The sequence below is a fragment of the Lactuca sativa genome, chromosome 7 (assembly GCF_002870075.4).
Source record: "Lactuca sativa cultivar Salinas chromosome 7, Lsat_Salinas_v11, whole genome shotgun sequence".
NCBI classification, from domain to species: domain Eukaryota; kingdom Viridiplantae; phylum Streptophyta; class Magnoliopsida; order Asterales; family Asteraceae; genus Lactuca; species Lactuca sativa.
Genome location: NC_056629.2, coordinates 27,064,174 through 27,086,505, shown reverse-complemented (window position 1 = coordinate 27,086,505; position 22,332 = coordinate 27,064,174). Strand labels below are relative to the sequence as shown.

General features: G+C 36.1%; 1 protein-coding gene and 1 non-coding gene across 2 annotated transcripts; one reads left to right on the top strand and one right to left on the bottom strand.

Moving 5' to 3' along the window:
• Positions 1-16,093: 16,093 nt before the first annotated feature.
• Positions 16,094-16,540, bottom strand: LOC111907277 (uncharacterized). The gene has a single exon (XM_023903056.1). The coding sequence runs from the start codon at positions 16,538-16,540 to the stop codon at positions 16,094-16,096; it is 447 nt and encodes a 148-aa protein (XP_023758824.1).
• A 976-nt stretch (positions 16,541-17,516) lies between these two features.
• LOC111907650 (small nucleolar RNA R71) lies at positions 17,517-17,624 on the top strand. Its single transcript, XR_002855630.1, has one exon. It is a non-coding gene; the product is annotated as a small nucleolar RNA R71 (small nucleolar RNA).
• The last annotated feature ends 4,708 nt before the right edge of the window (positions 17,625-22,332 follow it).

Genomic DNA, 22,332 nt, shown 5'->3' with positions numbered 1-22,332 from the left:
TTAAGGCTATGACCCAACACAATATTTTACAATTTGGAAGAAGGATGCTGTAATCCAACTTGCAAAATATTTGAAGGTAGGTAAATGACGATTTACCAATTTCCACCATGAAAAACGATATAGATTATTAAGTTTTAATTGGATTGAAATTCCTAGATTCCTTTGAGATTAATTGAAATTTCAATGGCATGTTTAAATCTCGATTATGCCCTTCAGGTTTGTGACTGGGATACCGAGGATCACAAATAAGGTGTAAATAACCATGCAAATTAACTTGGTACACTCAATGTCATTTATCACCTAATCAATGTGCAGGTTAACCACACACACTCCATCGATCTATGATAAACACCAAGCTACCCTTTGCCACCCTTACTAGTCCAAGTTAATGTGTCGGTTAACCACAAACGCTCCATTAATGACTTGGCAAGGTGAAAAGTGAAATTTCATGGATTAGCATCAATTTCACGTTTTCCTAAAGTAACTAAGATTGGGAATTTAATAAAACATTTAGTTACTTTATAATTTTAATTAACTTTTAACGAGAATTAATGTCCTATCCTACCCGTTTGGCTAACGACGCTCCACCAGTCAAGGAAGCGGTAGGTGAGAGTGGACACCCATTTAACTATCATTTTATAGGAAGTAACCTTTTACCCCCTTTATAGACCGGCTTCGTGAATGAGACCTACTAACGGTAACACTAAATTGTCTTATACATACATATATATATATATATATATATATATATATATATAATTATTAACCCTATAATATTATAATAGTATAAGGGTTGAATTTTAAATTTTTAAAACTCTAGGGTTTGGAATTAAAGTATTTATAAGTGTGACTTTACAAATTCCAAAACTTGAGGACAAGTTTTGACACTATTCAAAACCTTTCATTTTCTTAACTTATGAGTTTAATGACTTTTAAAGAAAAGACTTTTGGTTTTCCATAACTTGAGGACAAGTTATGGATTCCATTAAAACCATTTAGATCATTAATTTAATCAACACAATAATCAAATAATTCATACATGATCTAGTTAAACTCATAAGCATAAGATAATTTATATCATCAATCTTCAAGAAATTAGCCTAATCATATAAACTAATATAAATCTTGAAATTATGACAATTATCTTTTAATTGGACAAGCATGATCATTACCTTATGAAAAAACAGATTTCACGGTTCAAAAAACAATTTGGGATAATGATCCTAATCCAATTTCTGCCAAAAACTCGAAATTCTGCACACAGGAGCACCAACTCGGCGAGTGCATGAGCTGGACTCGTCGAGTTGGTCAGTTTCTGAGTGGACTCGGCGAGTTTACCTGTCATAATGCAGAAATTCGATCTTTCCAACTTTGAAAACCAATAAAACATCAAGTATAATAGAGAACAATCCTAGGCTCTGATACCACTGATAGGTTTTGAGCACTCTAACAACCTTAAGGTGCATATACAACCCTAAACGCTTTGGATATATGTTTTCTCTAATTATACATGCAATTTGATTTTCCAGAGCATTATCCTAACTAGCATGCAAAACATGGGTACTTGTATAACAAAACTAGTTAGTTGACTACCTTTTTTGTAGTTTGTTTCCTTGGACCTTTAAGAGCCTAACACCTCAAATGTGACGCCTCAAATGCTTCACATGTAACATCCTATTTATTAAATAAATAAATAGATAATATTGATGAACGTATAGTCGCCCTAAATCCATATTACTAAGTGGGGTGTTAATTTTGGGGAGCCAAATGTTATAAATCGGATTATTCGGGGGATAAAAAGTAATTTTGGGATTTTTTTTGAAAAGATTTTGGAGGATAAGGGGCTATTTGGTAAGTATTAGACTTAATTTGTAAAGGACTTCATGAGGCTGGGTTAAAAAGGTAAATTTCAGACTTAATTTGTAAGGGTTTTCTGAAGGAGGGGTTTAAAGGGTAAATATGTGATTTAATTTGAAATGATTTCTGGAGGGAGGGACCATTTTTGCCATTATGGCAATAAGTTTGTAGGAGCTGGGTATATACCCCTCGATCCCTCAACAATATCATAATCACACCCAATGTGATGGGGTTTAGATTCAATCTCAATGTTGATGGTATATACACGGTGAACATATTAAGGAAGAAAATTGTGACATCCCCATTTTTCATGGCCAGAAAAGACCGATTTTGTTTATGCTTTGTTTGAAAATCAGATTAACATTTTAAATAAAAGTGTTGCGGAATTTGTTCCCAGAAAAGATGATAAATACGTTATCAAAGCATTTCCGAAGAAATGTATGTTTATCCATTATAAAACATTTGGGATGTCATCGTCAATACAAAAACATAAGCAAAAATAAAACTTAGATTCATAATCACTAGTGATTTATATCTCCTTAATCTCTTAGTGTAATGTAACTTCATATCGACACCTGTGATTCAAATAAACTAAGTGGGTCAGGTTAGGAAACCTGATGAGTACATAGGGTTTTCAACCCACAATAAATAAGTTTATTAACTTTATCAAACCAATAACCCGATTACCCCTTCCCGTTATCCTCACTCTACGTCCCTAAAACATCTAACACAAGGGACATAGTCTAAGAACTTTCATCGGGGTGACAACACATGCTTCAGGGGTTCCTCAGCAATTCATGTCAAATAAGGCAACCATGTAGGGGATGGAGTACTGCTGGTGAGCACACAGTTCAAATAAACACCAACATATTGCGAGCCTGCTAGTGTTCCACTGGACTGTCTAGAATAGTTTGTGGTCGTCATCTATACTCTGCTAGATGACTGGATCATCAATAACATCGAGGCGTCTCATTATTTTATTTTATCACACAGCAACTAGTACATCTACCCATGTTTTACCCAACACATTTTGTAGATATAAAATACACATACAGTTTAAATCATTTATAACATGTATAACATCGTTCATCCAGCATAGATAGCAAGTATACATATAATATGCACACATAGCACGTAATTTATATAAAATACTGATGGGTTTTATACAAAAGAACATCCTATGTGCTCATGCAAACCTTAAGGCTTGGATCTAGGTTTCTCTATTATACATGCAATTCATCCAAGACTTATAAACCCTATATCTAGCATACTAATTTTGAAATTGACATGCAAGAACAGATCTAGATGCTTACCTCATATGGAATGGCTTGAATCTCTTCAATCTTCTTTCCTTGGAGCTTAGAGTCACAAATGTCACTCCTCTAATGGTTTACAAACACCAAGAGCAATAGAATGACTAATGAGAAAGAGGGATGTCGTAACCCAAATTGCAGAACATTTGTAGGTAAGTGAATGATGATTCACTAATTTTCCACCATGAAAAACGAAAAAGAGATTAAGTTTTAAATGTATTGAAAACTCCTAGATCCTTTAAGATTCATTGAACTTTTCAATGGCATGTTTAAATCTCGATATGCCCCTCGTTTTGTGATTGGGATGCCGAGGATCACAAAACAGGGTGTGAATAACCATGCAAACTTACATGGTGCCCCGAATGTTACAGTCACCTATTCTATGTACCGGTTAACCACACACGCTCCACCGAACTATGACAAACCCTGAGTCACCCTTCGCTACCTTTTCTTAGAACCCATTTAGTGTGCCGGTTAACCACACACGCTCCACTAACGTCTCAGCAAGGGTACATAGTGTAATTTTATGGAATTGCATCAAATTCATTTTTGCCTAAAGTAACTAAGATTGGGAATTTTGTAAAAACATTTAGTTACTTTATAATTCATTATAATTTTAATGGAAAGGGTTTGCCCTATTCTACCCGTTCGACTAAAGACCCTCCACTAGTCAAGAGTGCGGTGGGTAAGAGTGGATACCCAATGACGGTCATTTTACAGGCCGCTTCCTTAAACACCTCTTATAGACCAGCTTCGTGAATGAGGCCTACTAACGGTAAGATTGACATTTAAGTTATACATATATAATATTAGACTTTTAATTTTATATGTATAGTATAAGGGTATATTTAACACTTTTAAAATACTATGTAATCTAATTTAACAAATTACACTTTTAATTTAATTTAATGTAAACCATATGATTATGAATTTATTATCTCTCTTTTAATTATATACTTAATTAATCTAATAAAACCATAAGGGTGCAACTTGAACTTTTTCAAAAATTAGGGTTTTAGAATTTAACATTTTAAAATTAAACTTTTAATTAAAATTTAAATTCCAAAACTTGAGGGCAAGTCTTGAAACATTTCAAATAATTAGGGTTTAGAATTTAAATATTTCAAAATTAAACTTTTAATCAAAAAATTTTAATTCCAAAACTTGAGGGCTTTTTTTGAAACTTTTCAAAACTATCTAGATCAAATCACAAATAATTAAAATTAATCAAATAATTGGTAGTTATCTAAATTTGACCTAATTCAATTTCTTACTAGATAATTCAAAACAAAATTACAAATAATTAATATTTATCTTATAAAACAAGTAATTATCTTAATTTTGACAATTATCTTCTATTTTGGTAAGGATAATCACCAAATATTGATAAAATTTGGATTTTATTGATGAAAAACATTTTTGGTAATTACCCCTCAGCAAAAATAGCAAAAATCCCGATTTTCCCTCTGTCTGACTCCGGGACTCGTCGAGTCACTGTCTGGACTCGCCGAGTCCAGCAAGTGACTCGTCGAGTTCAGTCGAGCAGTGGACAGAAATCGATTTTTCAAGCAATGGATGAACATGTAAACATCAAATACAACAGAAACCAATCCTGGCTCTGATACCACTGATGGGTTTTATACAAAAGAACATCCTATGTGCTCATGCAACCCCTAAGGCTTGGATCTAGGTTTCTCTACTATACGTGCAATTCATCCAAGACTTATAAACCCTAGATCTAGCATACTAATTTTAAAATTGACATGCAAGAACAGATCTAGATGATTACATCTTGTGGAATGGCTTGAATCTCTTCAATCTTATTTCCTTGGAGCTTAGAGTCACAAATGTCACTCATCTAATGGTTTATAAACACCAAGAGCAAGAGAATGACTAATGAGAACGAGGAGGATCACCAAAAACGTCCAAGGGTTCTTCCAAAAGAGTTCACCACGTTTTTGGGGCCATAGGGGTCTTTATATAGTGAGGCAATTAGGGTTATCAAACAAGGAAACCCTAATTTGACTGCTTAGGCTCCAAGCAGCCCATGGACTCCCTTTAGAACACCCCTTGGACGAATTCCTTATGGGCTTCCCATAGAATGCGTCCAACCTCTGTTCCAAGGTGATCCATAGCCCAATTTCAATTATCTTATAATTACAATTTCAGTCCCCTAAGTTTAATTAATGTCTTATAGTCACAAAATTGATTCTTAATTAATATTTGACTAATATTAATTAAACAATATGATTTCTCCTTTAACATATTGTTCATATAATATATTACTAAATCATAATTAATCATCTTTCTCCATAAATCATCCTATTAAGTTGCTTTGGTGAAAGCAACCCAAAATGACCATGCACAACTAGGTCAAGTACATACCAAATATAGTTATGGGCTTGGACACTAATCCAACAAATACTTCAAATCTATGTGTAAGATGAAAGTAACTATGCACTCACTTGTTAAGGTGTTGATTCTAAACTTGGACATCACTTCGTTACTCTTTAAATAATTTTCTTCAACAAAACTACTATCATTACCACTAGGGTTTAGTGTAATATTCACTGAGACTAATTAATAGTCTAACTATTCTTACTATTATATAACCGTTAAACAATACTCTTCACCCACATGTACAGACAGGGGTCAAACATAAAACACCGGAGGGCATGACCATTTTGGTATATAGCACTTCTGAAATCCAACAACTATATGCAACCCTTTAAACCAGATTCCCCGTACCACGAGTGGTTAAAAGATATTATAACGACTCTTTTATAACTCATAATAATAGCCCAAATAATTATTTTAAGGTCCTAGTAACATTACTATAATTAAATAAAAGCTATATTAAAAATAGCGTAGGCGTAGCTCACTTACAACGGGTTTTTATTGAAAACCGGGTTTCGCTTGGAGCAGCGTTTCTGAACCGAAAGACCCTTTTTCTCGGGATTACGAGAGTCTCGGGGCTTCCTTCGAGTGCTAGGGCAGTTGGAATGGGTTAGAGAGAGAGAAAGCAGTGAGAGAGAGAGAGAATGGATTTTGTGTGCATTGGTCGGCTGCCCTCGCAGCCCTTTTATAGCCGCCCTCTCCTCTGAACGCTGGGCATACTCCTCAAAGTACGCTAGACGTAGTGGACAGGTGCTGACCCTCGGATGGAGTAATGTGGACACCTTTAGACCGCACAAGGAAGCTAGACCGCGCAGCGTAGGCTCTTCGTACGCGAGGCGTACTTTGGATATGTTGGGCATACCCCTCGCACCCAGCTTTGCAATTTGCACTCCCGTCTTCAAAAATTCATATCTTTCACGTACGAGCTCTGTTTTCGACGTTCATTATATCTACGCGTAGGCGGGACCGCACTCTACAACTTTTGTTTAGACTCTGCTAGCTAATTTTGACTTTATTTTAAAAGTTATATTTTTAACAGGCCGGGACAGGATTAGTCCGTTAAAAATCCATAACTTTTTCATCCGATGTCTATTTTCGTCTATCTTTTTATCGTTACGCTACTATTAACGAGATCTTCGATTCTCGATTAGGCTGTGTCGGCTATAAACCGCTCGATCTAATATTCGAACTTCGGTGCCGAAACTTCGAAAAATCATAACTTCCTCATACAAAGTCAGATTTAGGCATTCTTTTTATGGACGCTCTCGGTTTAACGTCTTCTATGACTTTTGTTTAGATTTCTTAGGCTAAAATCCATTCTATCATAAATTTACTATTTACGCTTCCCGGTGTCGTGCCGGTTCCATCGCGAAACTTCGACGGGTCATAACTTATTCGTTATAGGTTGGATTTCGGCGTTCTTTATATGTACGAAATTGACTAGCTCGAATCTGCGGGCGTTACAAGAATTGATTACATGTCAAGTTCACACAATGGCCCAATAGTTGAATGGTCAAAAATAATTCCTCTCAAAGTGTGTAGTTTCGTGTGGTGTGTTGTCTTGAGGAGAGTGTCGGTTGCAACAAAGCTTGTTCAAAGGGGTATTAATGTGAAGTCTAATTTATGTACACTCTGTGGAGTTGAATCAGAGACGGTGGACCATCTATTTGTAACTTGTAAGGTTGTAGAAGATACACGCGATTGCATTTTAAAATGGTGAGGCATAACTGGTGGGCGATTTTCCAACATGGAAGAATATCTTGACTTTGTTGCTTTTCGGGTAATTGCCCTAAGAAGAAGTTGATCCTCATTAGAGTCTTTTATTGCATGATTTGGCACATTTGGATGGCAAGGAACAACAAGGCATTCAACAAGGTGATTACGACTCCGACAAAGATCGCGGATGATATTATTTCCCAATTGTTTTCGTGGTTTAAATGCATAAGCTTTAATTCGTGTGGTAGTTGGATTGATCAGTGTATTTCACCTTTTAACTTTTGTTAAGCATGTTATTTGTAATCTCCTTATACCTTGCCCATGATCTAGTCACTTGCTGGCTTTTTAATATATCTGTGGTTTCCAAAAAAAAAATTAAAACTTCCTTGCCCTCTTTCTTTAACCAAGACAACACTCAAACACAACCTCTACAATGATACAAATCAACACTCAAACACAACTTGTACATTGTACAATGATAAAATCGTTTTTTTGTGGAGGTATGGATGATCAAGATACCCAATCACCTCCAGCTTTTTCTGTCTTCTTCTTCGTTTCCAGCCAAGAACACTTTTGTTTTTGTTCTCGTGTTTACCTGCAAACAAAAAGAACAACAAAATCCCCTTTATTCTTCCTTCGTCCTTTCCTGTTAAACATCAAACAAACGCCCCTTAGATGGTTGTTCCCAGCGAAATCAAGAAGGGGCAGCAGCCTCTTGGTTTTCTTCCTCTTTTTCCTGCCAATCGAACCAGCCAAACTCCTCCTCCCCTGCGTGTGTGCTACCAGATCAAAGAAAGAAACAACCTACGAGACTGCCAGAGCAGCCTCCTCACTTGCACTGCTGTTGCTGCTCGCATCGCTCCAAGCGGATTAGGTTCTCCCCTTCCCCTTCGCACCTCACTGTCGGAGGAGAAAGAGCGCAACCCCGCTGCTTCTTCCCATATCATTCTTCGGTCTCGTCGACCATCGGAGGCACTCGTTCCGCTTGCGAGGGATCTGCAATCACCGGAGGTTTCCCTCGGCCATCTTCGTGACCTGCGACGAGCAAGAAACCCGAAGCAGCGCCGCTGCCTTAGTGCTTCCTTCTTGCCGCCTTCGTTCATCTGCCTTCGTTAATATTCCCTTTCCTTTGACCGATCGAACAAAAGACGGGGCACAAAAAAAGCCCTAAAATCATTGGATTTTTATAAAATGGCCAAACTAACCCCCCTTGTTGAATATTTATTCAAAATAAGTCCCAATCCCCAAACATTGACTTCATTTATTCAAAACAACCCCTCCCTTGATTTGTTTTAACCAAATCAGTCCTACTTTGGTTAATTAAATTACCAAACAGCCACTATAGTTTAGTGAAGTTACAAATCAACCCCTATAGTGTAAATTCTAACAAAACGGTCCCGAAAGTATTTCAAAGTTCAAGAATCGTGGCTTTACGATTTCTCACGACAAGTTTCTCAAACTAAACTAGTTTCGTACAAATCAAACTCACACTTCAAGGGTGAGTGTTTACGACCCCTTTTTATATTTCTAATTATTTCGGGGAAGGGGGATATATTTGCCTATGATTATGCAAACAAATTATCATTATATGCGAAAATACATCAAGTCTAGTTTATAAAAATGTTATTTGACAATGTAACATATTGTTACAAATAAACTAGTATAATTTTTTCATATACATATTATAGTTATTTTATCGTGATATAACTAGCCCACACAAAAAATGTTATATGATACAAAAATATATGATTTCGGTGACATTGTATGTCATAAAAAGCACGTCACAAAACTATCGTAGTGTTTCAAGGATTCAAACTATTTCTATGCATGTATATTTGTATGCTTAAATACATAAAGTTTATACATGTACGTACTTTGAGACGTACGTCTTTATGAAAGCGAGTGCCTTACACTATACATACGTACCACATATACTCGTCTTTTACAAACTCTATCCAATTCATTTTTCCGTGTAACTTATTTACTTATAAGTTACGGTTGAGAGCTATTCACGTTACATTGTTAAGGGTTTTTTAGTGAGACTATATTCATTAGTTGGGTCTTAACACTTAGCATACCCATACTACTATAACCGTTAATCTTCGGAGCGAGATACATATGTATAGATCTATACAGGGGTGACATCCCCACATGCGGTTGCTAGCTACAACCTCGACCGATTAATTAAAGTGGGTGATAAGTGTCTACTATTGTAACTACAACATCCAATGAAGTGTTGGGGGGGCTACATTCAGTCACATAGTTTTCTTATAGGACTAACTATGAACATTAACTAGAATCTCTCTCTCTCACACACACACAGACACACACTACAAACCATGGTCTTGGTTGCTTTCAAAACTATTTTAAGTATGGAATTACTTATGCAACAGTATAATTTAGTTTTCAAGTATATTCAAGGATTCTTTACAAACACAGTTTTAAGTATGGATTTACTTATACAAAGATACATTTTGGCTTTTAAAAATTCTTTACAAACACAGTTTTAACAATTTTTATACTTACACAGGAAGTACTTTTTAGACTTTTTAAAAGTATTATTGTTATTATCAAAAAACATGTAACTCTCATCAACCTTGTTTTGACCCTCAAAACTACATGTATTCTCATGAAATCATTAAACATGCATTCAAGACGGATTGGATTACAGACGACCTAGTTTACTAGTTGTTGTATTATCTACTTATCTGTTAAGGCAATTCGTGTACTATTATTATCAGTAAGAACCTTGTATTCAAACATTAAGATGGAATACGAATGTTATTTTATTTATTATTGTACGTGTGCTATATATATTCAGTTTACCTGTGATCCATGAACCTAGTCGCACAACCGAGTGTGTTCCGCCGCCTCGGTCCGGGGTGTGACATATTTGATTAAAATTTTGTATTTGGATATTGGAACAGCACAAGCAACATATATTGTAGTGAGTTGATATATTTGATATAGTATTTCATTAAATAATTATTGTGTTCTATATTAGCATGTTTAAATCTTTGAATAACTAGGTTATTCTAAATGTCCATAGTTGTTCATAGTTGTGGGAGAATCGATGAGGTAAGACTAATATGAGTGGATTGGATGATTCTCATAGAGATGAGAATAGCAAGAGTTACTACCAAATTCGTAGGTACCTGATTAAGAGAATAAGTAATGGGCCTGACTGACATCAAAATCACTTTATGGATCATCATCATGAGTAAGGTTTTGATCCAGGTTGTATCTTTGTATTCTTAGACCTGAGATACATATTTGGGACTTGAAGTGTTGGAATTTGTGCTTTGACATGGTTTAACATTGTTCTGTAAAATTCAACATAAGAGCCATCATTGGGTATGACACGAACTACATGATCGACGTATGTAGTCAAGATGGGATTTGTTCCTCTGATTCGTTGAGAGTTAGACATCTAAGACATTACAAAAAAGTTGAACACCATATGAGATTGATTGCGACCCATATCTCATGGAATTAGTTGTTGATAAGATGGAACCCTTCATATGTTGTTAGGGGCAGTAGCCTATTGCTACACACCAACTATTGTCTATGTCAGTTTGTAATGAATCTTGTGCAAGTGGGATATGATTGAACTATATGTCCAATAATCATTCTTAAGTGATATTGCTAATAATAAGTTGGCACATTTTGTATATTCATTATTAATATGATTATTAAGAAATAATATCAATTCTTGTACTTAATTTGAGAATAATTATTGTTATGTGAAAATAATAATTAAAAGTGGGTATAACTAATTATTATATCATACGATATGATTTAATAAGTCATGTACAAAGTTTTGGACTAGTTGGATCCTTTTGTTTTTTTACCTAAAAACAGTTTATATTTTATAAACTTTGAGTTTATAAAAGTTAAACAATCCTTCTACATTACTAGTTAGGCAATTTTTGTCTTCTTTGAAGGCTCGGGCTAAATTATTATTATAAGAAGAGAAGTTGCTTGTCAACTTTCTTCTTATGTCCACCATGATTCTAAAAGGCTACCAATACTTTAGGTTATTATGATATAAATGTATGTTTTCATGAGAGTATAACAGGAAGGCTTTTGTATGAGTTTTTTACTAGTTTTTCTTGTCTTTCTCCACTATGGACGAAAATTCTTATCTTCCTACACCTTTCTCTCTTTAAAAGCGATTTTGGTGAATTAGAAGCTCCCTTGAGTTGTCTCATTTATTGCTTATTTGACTTAAGTACTTAAAGGCTTAATACACTCAAGAATACAAGAAGGAACTATCATTCCAAGTGTCTTGATCTTGATGGTGAATACTAGTAGAGAAAATCATACTCTTTGATTTTTCTATCTTCATCAACATCCCAAAACCAAGTAGGCTCAAAGGCTTCAAAGGTTGTCTTTCTAAAACACTCTTTGGTTGTTTTAATATCATTCTAACATCTATAAATGGATCCTAGATGGTTTGGTTTTGTTATAAACTTCAAAGTAAACTTGTTATTTTTTAATTCTTCCGTTGACCGATTTTTATGAAATACACACTTATATTTTGTATCAAAACCCATCATTTTCATTATTAAAAAATATTTTGTATATATAGTTATTGGAAGTTAGATTGTATTTGGGATATATGAAGAAATATATCCTCAATAATCAATTATTATAAATAAGAGAGTTAAACTAAAAATCAATGATTCAACATGTTTTTATACTTTTCTTAATTATAGCATCATACTTTTGTTTGATTGATAATTATGGCATGACACTTTTGTTTGTTAATTATAGCATCGTACTTTTATTAGTTAGTTTTATAATATAAATATAAAAAAACAAATGAAAATAGAATGCTTTAATAAACAAACTAATAAAAATATTTTGCTATTAATAACCTTCGTGATTAGGTTTTCTTTAATAGCAAGATACTTTTATTAGTTTGTTTATTAAAACATTCTATTTTCATACTTTTGTTAATTATAGTATTTATAACATCTTATTTTTGTTTTTTTTTCAATTACAACATTGTACTTTAAAATTTTGTTTTTTTTTCTAATATAACAAATTAACTTTTTTTTCAATAATAACATGGTACTTTAAACAATCATGTTACCTAATTAAGCTAAAGTCATAATGATAATAATTAAGTCATTAACAAAATCAAGCACTTTCAAAACATATTAAGCATTTACTTATTAAGCAGTTTATAATACAAACCAATCAATATCATGTATATACATACAATTTAACTTATCAATTAACAACTTTATCACTTCATCTTATATGCACTTAAACTAATAAACCTAAACATCTAACTCAATCATATGTGTATACAATACATTCAATTCCAATTTCATACAATTATGAAATACATTTAAATGATATAAACTAATAAATCTTAGCACCTTAAATTTATACATCAATTCTAATTTTATACAAATATAGAATACATCTAAACACGGAATCGAACAAATTATACCCAATTTCAGTTTCATGTCTTTAATTTGATACATCACAATGATCATAAACAGAAATCAACTACATAACACATCACAACAACATTCCAAAAACATCCTAAAACAGAACAAAATGAAACTGGAAATTTAACTTAAAATCATTGGTGATATGAGTGGTGGTGAAGGGCCGACGATGTACACCATAAGATGTAGAGGCCGACAACGGTGAAGTACTGTGAAGACCAACCGGAACCCCCCCCCCCCCCCCCCCCCACCAAAAAAAATCAGAGTAAACAACTTGAGAAATCACTAGAAAAGAAGAAATGAATGGTTAAGAAGCATACTAGCTCGTCGTCATTGAAGGTGTAACAGCCCAAAATCTCAAGTATTGTTAAATTGCATTTTGGGGTGTTTTAAAGGGGAGACTCGGCGAGTTGGAGCCAGACTCGCCGAGTAGGGTCGCAGATTTGGTCGCGGGTTCGCGACTGGACTCGACGAGTCCAGGTATGGACTCGGCGAGTCGACGCTGTTCAGCAGAAACCCTAGCCGTTTCGTATTGGGTCGTATATAAGGGTTGTTGTGTCGTCATTTCACGTCTTTTGGCCGATTGTGGAGAACCCTAAACGACTGTGGCATCTGGAGCAAACTAGAAGGCCATTATTGACTTTGAAGGAATTGTGGTGCAAGAAGAGGAAGGATTTTGGCCAAAGGAAGATCAAGGGGGTCGAGTTCTGAGGTTGGGGACACAGAGAGTATGTTTTCAGGTAATGTTTCGGATCATTCCTGTTATTTTGATGTGTACACGAATTTAGGGTTTATGAAACCCATTTGGAGATTAGATGGATTGTTGTGTCGTTACCCAATGTTTATAACCTTGTATTAGGACCCTTAGAGGTCCAGAAGGTCCCATGTTTGCATATTCGGGAAAATAAGTATCGCAGGAAGCAGTTTGATCGACTGCATGGCGTGGACTCGCCGAGTCGGATGATCAGACTCGGCGAGTAGCTTGAAGATTCACTGGGACTCGCCGAGTTGTTCTTCAGACTCGGCGAGTGGAGTCGGGGTGGCCCAGCGATTCTTCCAGGAGTGACTCGTCGAGTCAAAGAGGATACTCGACGAGTAGAAGGGGAATCTTAGAGGATTGAAGGACGACCAGGCTCGCCGAGTCGCCAGGGAACTCGCCGAGTCCAGTCGAGCTGACAATGGACTGTTGACCAGAGTTGACTGGTGTGATTTCTTAGGGTCAGATAACGTGGGAGATAGAAGTATTATTAAGGGATATATGTTGTTACAGGGAGCTTGTAGCTCGGAGGATCAAGTGCAAGAGATTTCCGGAGTTGCTATCTTCCAGTGTCCGCAAGGTGAGTCTTCTCACTATACTTTACCCGGAAGGGTTTGACTGTGAGGCCGGAAGGTCGTATGTGTTATATTTATGCTATGACTAGAGAGGTAGATGCTTTATATGTGATGAATGCTTATATGCGATGTATGCTTATGCGGGCCGGGAGGCGAGACTTTATGTGACAGAAAGAACGGTATGATGTATGGCTTATGTGTTATGTGCGTTATGTTACATGTGTTATGTTGATATGTTATGTGGACCGAGAGGTCCGGGCCGGAAGGCGATATGTTAAGTGGACCGAGAGGTCCGGGCCGGAAGGCGATATGTTAAGTGGACCGAGAGGTCCGGGCCGGAAGGCGATATGTTAAGTGGACCGAGAGGTCCGGGCCGGAAGGCGATATGTTATGTGGACCGAAAGGTCCGGGCCGGAAGGCGTATGTGCGTAAGGTATATTGGGGAACTCACTAAGCTTCGTGCTTACGTTGTTTATGTTACATGGTTTCAGGTTCTTACAGTAACGCGGGATGGCAACGGTTCGATTGTACACACCGAGGAAAGAGTTGTATTTTGGAGGATCCTGGTTGCCTATTCAAATGGAAATGGAACTATGTTTGTAATTCGAATAAGAATAAGATTTTAAACAAGTGTTTTAACATTAAATTGATTATTTAAATGAAAATTTTGTTTTTGGAAATCACGGTGTTACAGAAGGGCAGTGACCGGAAGCATGATTTTTTATTGGGAAATTGGGAGAGAAACAAAACACATAAGTGTTGCAAATGAACTCGATAGACTAAATTCTATTAGGGTTAAACCCAATACCAACGATATGTCAAAGGTAGTTGGTCAAAGTTATTAGAAGCCTATACCGACGACATGTCGTCGGTATAGCTTTGTTTTTCCCGACGACACATGTCGTCAGAATAGATTCTATCGGCACAAAAGTATGTTCTTGTAGTGTTCATGGTTGAGTATGCCAATTATATTTTTAAAATAGTTTTAACAGAAAAGTCCACTAGAGATATCTAGGGTTAAATCGATGATTTCAGAAACTTGAAAAACCCTTAAAATATTAAATGTTAAACAAGAGTATAAATGAACTAAGCTTGAGGGGTTGCTTCTGTAATCTACAATGAAAATGTTGTGTAAATAAATTACGGTCTAGAGGAGTCCAACGTAACTCCTTTTGCTTACATATGGAACCTCTAAATGACTTACTTAGTCTGTATTATGTTGGATTATACATACCCTAAAATGTGTCTCTTCTACCTGATCACCCACCAACCACTTACGAAAATGATAGTCGCATCATGCTTCAATCTTGATTAAAATGGTAATTTAACCCTTAATGGTTAGAGGTATTAGTCTAAGGTGCAGTGACTACATAAGCTCTTCTAGATACATTTCTGGTACATGATGCTAAACATATTGCACCCTCGAACTAAGCAAGTTCGTGTTTTTGTTCCATGATTTCACCGGGACATGGAAGCCATAAATACACTATAACATGTATTGGCTCAAATAAACATTGAAGCTCGCATTGGATCGTCCAAGATAACACTAGCAACCAAGATCTCAACATTACAACTTTTTTTAACTAGGTTAAATTTTAGATTATTATTTCAAAATTTTCTAATATTTTTTTTAAATCCTAGTCATTTTTCAATTTTTATTAGAATGCTTGTTTTCCTAGATTCAACCCCCTAATCCACACTTAAATGATGCAATGTCCCCATTGCATACTTAAACAATGAAAGAAAATTAAAAAGGAAGAATTGGAACATACTCCCTTTGGGTAGTAGTGGTGAGATTGAAGTTTGAAAATGTGTGGAAAGCTTGGACTTCTCGTATTAAGGATGGAAACAGTACTTCTGGACCTTCTTCATTTGAATGCAAATGTGTCAGATCGTAATAAATCAAAGAACCGTTCTTTAAATAAAGTGTACTGAAACTCAAACACGTCGTTGGGGATGTCAACTAATGCTCTTTGCTTTACTCAACAATGGTCTTCCTAAAATAATTAGAAGTTATTCATCCTCCTTCACGTCAAGAACCACAAAGTCAACCGGAAAAACAAACTTTCCCACTTTCACTAGTAAGTCTTCAATGATTCCTTGTGGGTATGTGGTCGAGTGATCTGCCATTCGAGTGGTCATCCTTGTGTCTTGTAGTTTTGGTAGTTCGAGCTTTTGGTAGAAAGAGTATGTCATTAGATTAATGCTCGCCCCCGAATCGGCTAAAGCATTATTAGAAGTTAAATTACCAAATTTACAAGGCAGTGTGAGTTGGCCTGGATCTCCCATCTTGATTGGTAATCCTTTGATAATCGCGGATGAACATAACTCATTAAGAACTATTACTGAAGTTTTTTCCAACTCCTTTCTATTGATCATAACATCTTTTGAAAACTTGGGAAGTTTCGCCACTGATTTGAGGAATGAAGCGTTAATCGAGAGTGAGAGCACTTGTTCCATAAATTTCCATTGTCCGGGCTCCAGAGAATGTTTGATTTCTTGAGATGGAAATAGAAAAGGAGGCTGATACAAATGAAAATACGTAATATTTTCATCTTCTCAAGACCACGACATGTTCATGGCACCACGTCGTGGTGAATCAACAAAAAATGATTCACTTTTTGATCTTTTGGCTTCGGGTTTCTCTTCTTCAAAACACAACTTGGGTTGAATTGTAACTACTTCATGGGTCATTATTGGATCAAAATGAACCTCTTCTTCGGTGTAGATCTCCATGACATGAGGTTGTGACTTTGGGTCTTGGTTTTTAGGTGGTAACCTCTCATTCACAAGTGTGGTTAATTTCGCAAGTTGAGTCTCTATGTTATTGATGGAAGCTGGATGATTTCTCACATTGGTATCAGTAGTATCATGTCTCTTTTCAGATACTTCCATAAATCTATTAAGTGTCGACTCGAAATCCATCTTCTTTTCGGGTGGTGGTTGCTTTTTTATAGAAGCCTGTACCGGTTTGTATATACTTCTCATCCTTTTGCTTCTTATACTCTTCATATGGAAACCACTCCTCTTGGGATTCCTCCAATATTCATCATAATTGTCACCACTTGAGTAGAAGACTTGTGCTTACTTTTTCCCAATTTCATCCAAATCACAATCCTTGGTCAAATGTGGACCACTAAAGTTATCACACCCAACTGTAATGGCATGAATGGATTGATCTAATTTTGTCATTCGCATATCCATAAAATCTGGATTAGCAATGATTGCAGCAAAATTCTCATTCCCTCCATCTCATTTTCCTCTTGTAACATCGTCTTGTGGGTTGTGGTACTCTTGTGAGTGCTTTGCAAATTCTTCAATCAATTCTTTTATAATTATCGGCTCATTCTTCGTCATTGGCCCTTGTGATTCTAGAAGTTTTCTAGTCGTTACATTAACTCCATCATAAAAGATGGAAATTTCTTGTTGAACATTAATATCATGTTGAGGGCAAACTTCTAAGCAATCCCTTGTATCTCTCCCAAGCTTAGTACAATAACTCACCAACCTCTTATTGAAAGTAGGTTATCTTCTTCTTAAGCTTTGAAATATATGAAGGTGGACTAAATTGCTCAGTAAAAGCATCACAAAGACTCGCCCATATGGTAATGGATCCGGGTGCAAGAGACTTCAACCAAACATTGGCTTCACCAGTAAAAGTCACCGGAAACATCCTTAGTAACACAGATTCTCTAGGCACATTAGGAACAAGAAAGTAGTTTGCAATATCTTTAACCTCATCAATATGTTTGAAAACATCTTCATACTCTTTCCCGGCGAAAGGTATATCCTTGAGCATGGATAAAATGTGCCCTTTGAGCTTGAAACTTCTCTCGGCTAGTATCTCGGTTGGAACTAGACCTAACCCATGTTCTTCACGTATCCTCTTCTTGTAGTCGCCCATCGTCATTCTTGTTATGTCCGCCAACTTTTCTTCTCCGATATTTAACTATAAATCGTTTAAACTTCCTTCAGTAGGGGATTATGGCTCGTATCCTACTTCCTTCTTACTTGGAGTCTTCTTAAAAAGTTTGAATTTGTCGGTTTTGAAAGTATATCCCGATTCGCCCTTCTTGTCCTTCTTCTTGTGGAAAGCAGATTCGCCCTTCTTGTCCTTCTTCCATCAGCAGTATCGACCGTGTTGATAGTGCTACGGTGCTCAATGACCGCGGTTACTGCAGCCACTACGGCAGCTGTAAATACCGTTTGAAAGGTAGCGGCATCCATGGGGAAAGTAGAGGTATCGTTGCTTGGCTGGTTGTTTCCGGATGACGACATGATTCTGTAACATGAAAGAGTAAAGATTTGTGAGCGATTCTGGTTGACCCTGATGTACTTAGATTGTTCATGAAAAGAGTAAGTGTATGATCTCGAAAGTTTGACCTACATCCCTATGATGCAGTCCCGGTAAGGAATGAATGTATGTTCGCTAACGTTTGACCTACATCCCTATGATGCAGTCCTGGTAAAGAATGAAAGTGTGTTCGCTAAGGTTTGACCTACATCCCTATGATGCAGTCCTGGTACTGTAGGGTAGTATGTTCGTAGAATGGTCTCAAGACGTTTGTCGTTCGAGCTGAGGTATCGTGGGTTGGTGAATAACAAGATCCAACCACTGAAAGAGACTTGGAAGTGTCTCTTGGAATAAATCACCATAGTCCAATGACTTGACTAAAGTATGATTCAGATAGACTCCAATGAAAGTAAGATAAAAGTACTTGGATGAAGAATGACACAGAAGTTAGTCGGCTGTCAATATCTTTGATATTCACGATGTAAAGATTCGGGAAAATGACCTTGTAAAGGTCTTACATCATATCCACGGAAGATAGTTCCTGACAGTATAAAGACCTAACTAAAGTACTTACGGAACAAGATAATTTCATAGAAAATGCCACATCGGGCATAGACAGAAAACGATTCCTTTTTATAAGGGAAATAAAGTAAAGCGTCTACTACTGGCGACGGTCATCCCTCTGGTGAACTATTAGTTCAGCCAATTGACGTTCCATGTCAAGTAGGTGTCTTTCAAACACCTTCTAGCGTACTCGGAGTTCTAAGACTTCGGTTTGTGATTCAGCTAGTGTTTGCAACAGGATTTCATGGTTTCTCTCTGATCTCTTGTGAGCATCCTCTAGATGAATGGTGTGGAGGGTATGCATTCTAGCATAGGCGACTATTTCTAAAATCTGACGTAGGGCTGTACTGTCTTGAATCTCAATTCAGGCCACTCTGCAGACCAAGATTGGCAAGACTATATTTGTTAAGCACTCATTGCTCACGTCATAGAAGCTTCGGTCGCCATCAAATAGCATAAACTGATATTGTCCTTGGCTCCCTGTTTCCAAGCATTCCACTCACTCAGGGTCGGGCCATGAAAAGCCGGAAGAGGGTTAGGAATTGGAAAGGAGCTGTTTGGGGTAGGTTCTCAACCTCTGGTTCGGGGTTAGCATCATACGAAAGGTCTTCGTCATGGTGATCATTCAAGGGGATAGGATGATCATTCTCTGGTTCTTCTCCAAACCAACCAGCTATGACTTCATTCGGAAGATACTGGTTGTCAAGGGGATGGAGTCCAGTTATGATTTCTATGCGAGAATTTAGGGTAAGAAGATAATTATTAGACGAACTATCTAGATAATTATTTAGACAACCTTCATTACTTACATCTCTATTTGTGAAGTGCATACCAGCTATGTGTAATCTAAACAGGATAGACCTTTGAATAAGTGACCTTAACTCCTTATTCACACAGAATAGGGGTAAGGCAAAATTATCACAGATTCTGAGTCTATAACATCCTAATTACATGTAGCCTCAGTGTATCCACTTAGCAACTATTAACTTAGTAATGAAGATCCCATTTTAATTCTCAAGTATAAAGTACTTATAGTAACACCAAATACTCCTATAGTATTTTAAATTTTTAATGTTATGTTCTATTGTTCTCATTGTGGTAGGGTTGGTAAGATTTTAGCATTGTTGCAACCACACACTTAAACTTAGGCACATGCTAGTCAACCCTCGGATAATATAGGTGATCAGGCTATATCTTCCCAGTTTTGACCATATGTCTCTAAGCCCACTTGTGTTGCCCAACAATCATAATTCTTTTGTACTGTCCTAATGACATTGATTTTAGTATGAATGCAGCACGTATACTTACTTAAATATTTTACTATTTAAAGTATAAACTCTTGGTCAGAGTATTTTTAATCCCTTATGTATTTATAGTTAGTATATCTTTTATGGGTTGATATACTTAATTCACTATAAACAATGCTCTGATACCAATGTGTCACACCCCAAAAGCAAGAACGGCGGAAACGTTCTGGGGCGGAGGACGTCATGTATAATATCAACAACAATGTAAAGTAGTAAACAAGCAACAACATCATCCATTGCATTAATAAAATAATTATTATACAATTATATTCTGTCAAATCTTGATATACACTGAAGCATAAATCAAAATGAAAAATAAGTCTTGAATAAGCTCCATCTTCCTTTCTCCTTGCATCGGTACCTGTCTATGATGACCTGAGGATACAAGTAATTTTGAAAGCGAGTATCAGCTATAAAGCTAGTGAGATCATAAGTATTAATGTGTCTTAATTTGTGAAAACTTATAATTTCTAAGACTTGACATTGCTTTGAAAGAAAGCTAGTATAAGTATGAAAATGTTTGTAGCTCAACTGTACATGTTTGAAAATCCCTAGAAATCCCTATGATTCCTATTAGTAACAAAAGGAGTCTTCTACCAAGACTTAACTGTTCTCTGTGTGTGTGTCTCTTGTAAGAGTAAGTATTTTTCCAAAGTATAACTATCATTATCCAAAAATATAGTTTGTACAATTTTGTTTAAGTGAGGTTATCACTAAAATATGTACTGGAAAAATTAACGTAGTACTAAACGTAGCTCTAAAAGGATTACTACCGTACTAACTACCTCAGGCCGGATTTTGGGCAAAGGCACTATGTGATAAATTGCGCCATACTATCGACTGTAACAACGACATACGAATGGTCGTAATAACGGAATGACGTTTGGCACCCGTAGACCTGCATGTCCGGCTGTAGCTAGCAGCAAGGTGTAGGATTGTCAATCCAGCATAGATCTATACACAAACTCATACTATGGACTGATTTTATCGACATAAGGATGGTCGAAAACAATGTATGACGTTTGGCACCCGCAGACCTGCAGGTCCAGCTGTAGCTAGTAGCAAGGCGTAGGATAATCAATCCATTATAGAATCTATACGCAAACTCAACGCTCCCCCTTCAAGAGACTCTGGCCGCAACTCAAGTCATGAGGTTTTAAGTCATGCTCCGATTTAAATCACAGTAATCGACGTATTCTCGTATATGTAAATGTAATGTACTGTTCTAGCTATAATGTAATGGACTGTTCTACCAAGTATAGCAATCTAATGAGCTGTAATGTTCTAAGTGTGCTAGCTGTAATGTGTGTTCTCTCTATCTAGCAAGTATAGTAATGTAAGCGTTCAAGTATAATTGTATATGTTCTCGTCCTAGTATAGATGTATATGTAATGTACAGTAATGTTCTAGAAAGTATTGACTCATGAATGAGTTGACTCATTGTATGATATCGCGTTCTAGTAATGGTTCTAGTATCTTCCTGAACTACCCATATGGTAGCTTACAAGTAATCTAAGTAGTACGTATGGACGTGGATGTATACCCTTGCTACCCAAGGGCATAGGATGAATTGGAAAGACCTTTTATGACTATATATGTACACATGATATATAACAAATCTTTAAACGACTTTCGGACGAATACCCAATGTCCCACCAGACCACATCTCAAGGCGCGAAAAGGAAATAGGGTGGATAGTCTTCCTAAGTCTTTTAAACATTTCTTATATAACTATACATATAGAGGCATGCAATTTATAATATAAAAGCATGAATAAGTTTTGTAAAACATTTGAAACAGAAATATTATTTTAAGAGAAGATCGACTTGATGTCAATCTATAAAACAATTTGAAGGCATAAGTATAATAAAACAGTTTTGAGTATAAAGAAACATTTGTTTGAAACACAGTTGTAAATAAGTTTGAAGTATGATAAACAGAGTAAGAAGTACAGTGTAATAAGTAGTTTGAAAACATATAAAATGTTTATAAAAATCATTTGAAGGAAACTGTTTGGTAAAATGGCTAATGAGTAGCCAAATCTTTTGAATGCTGTATATTAATCACATGTGATTGATGTAATAAGT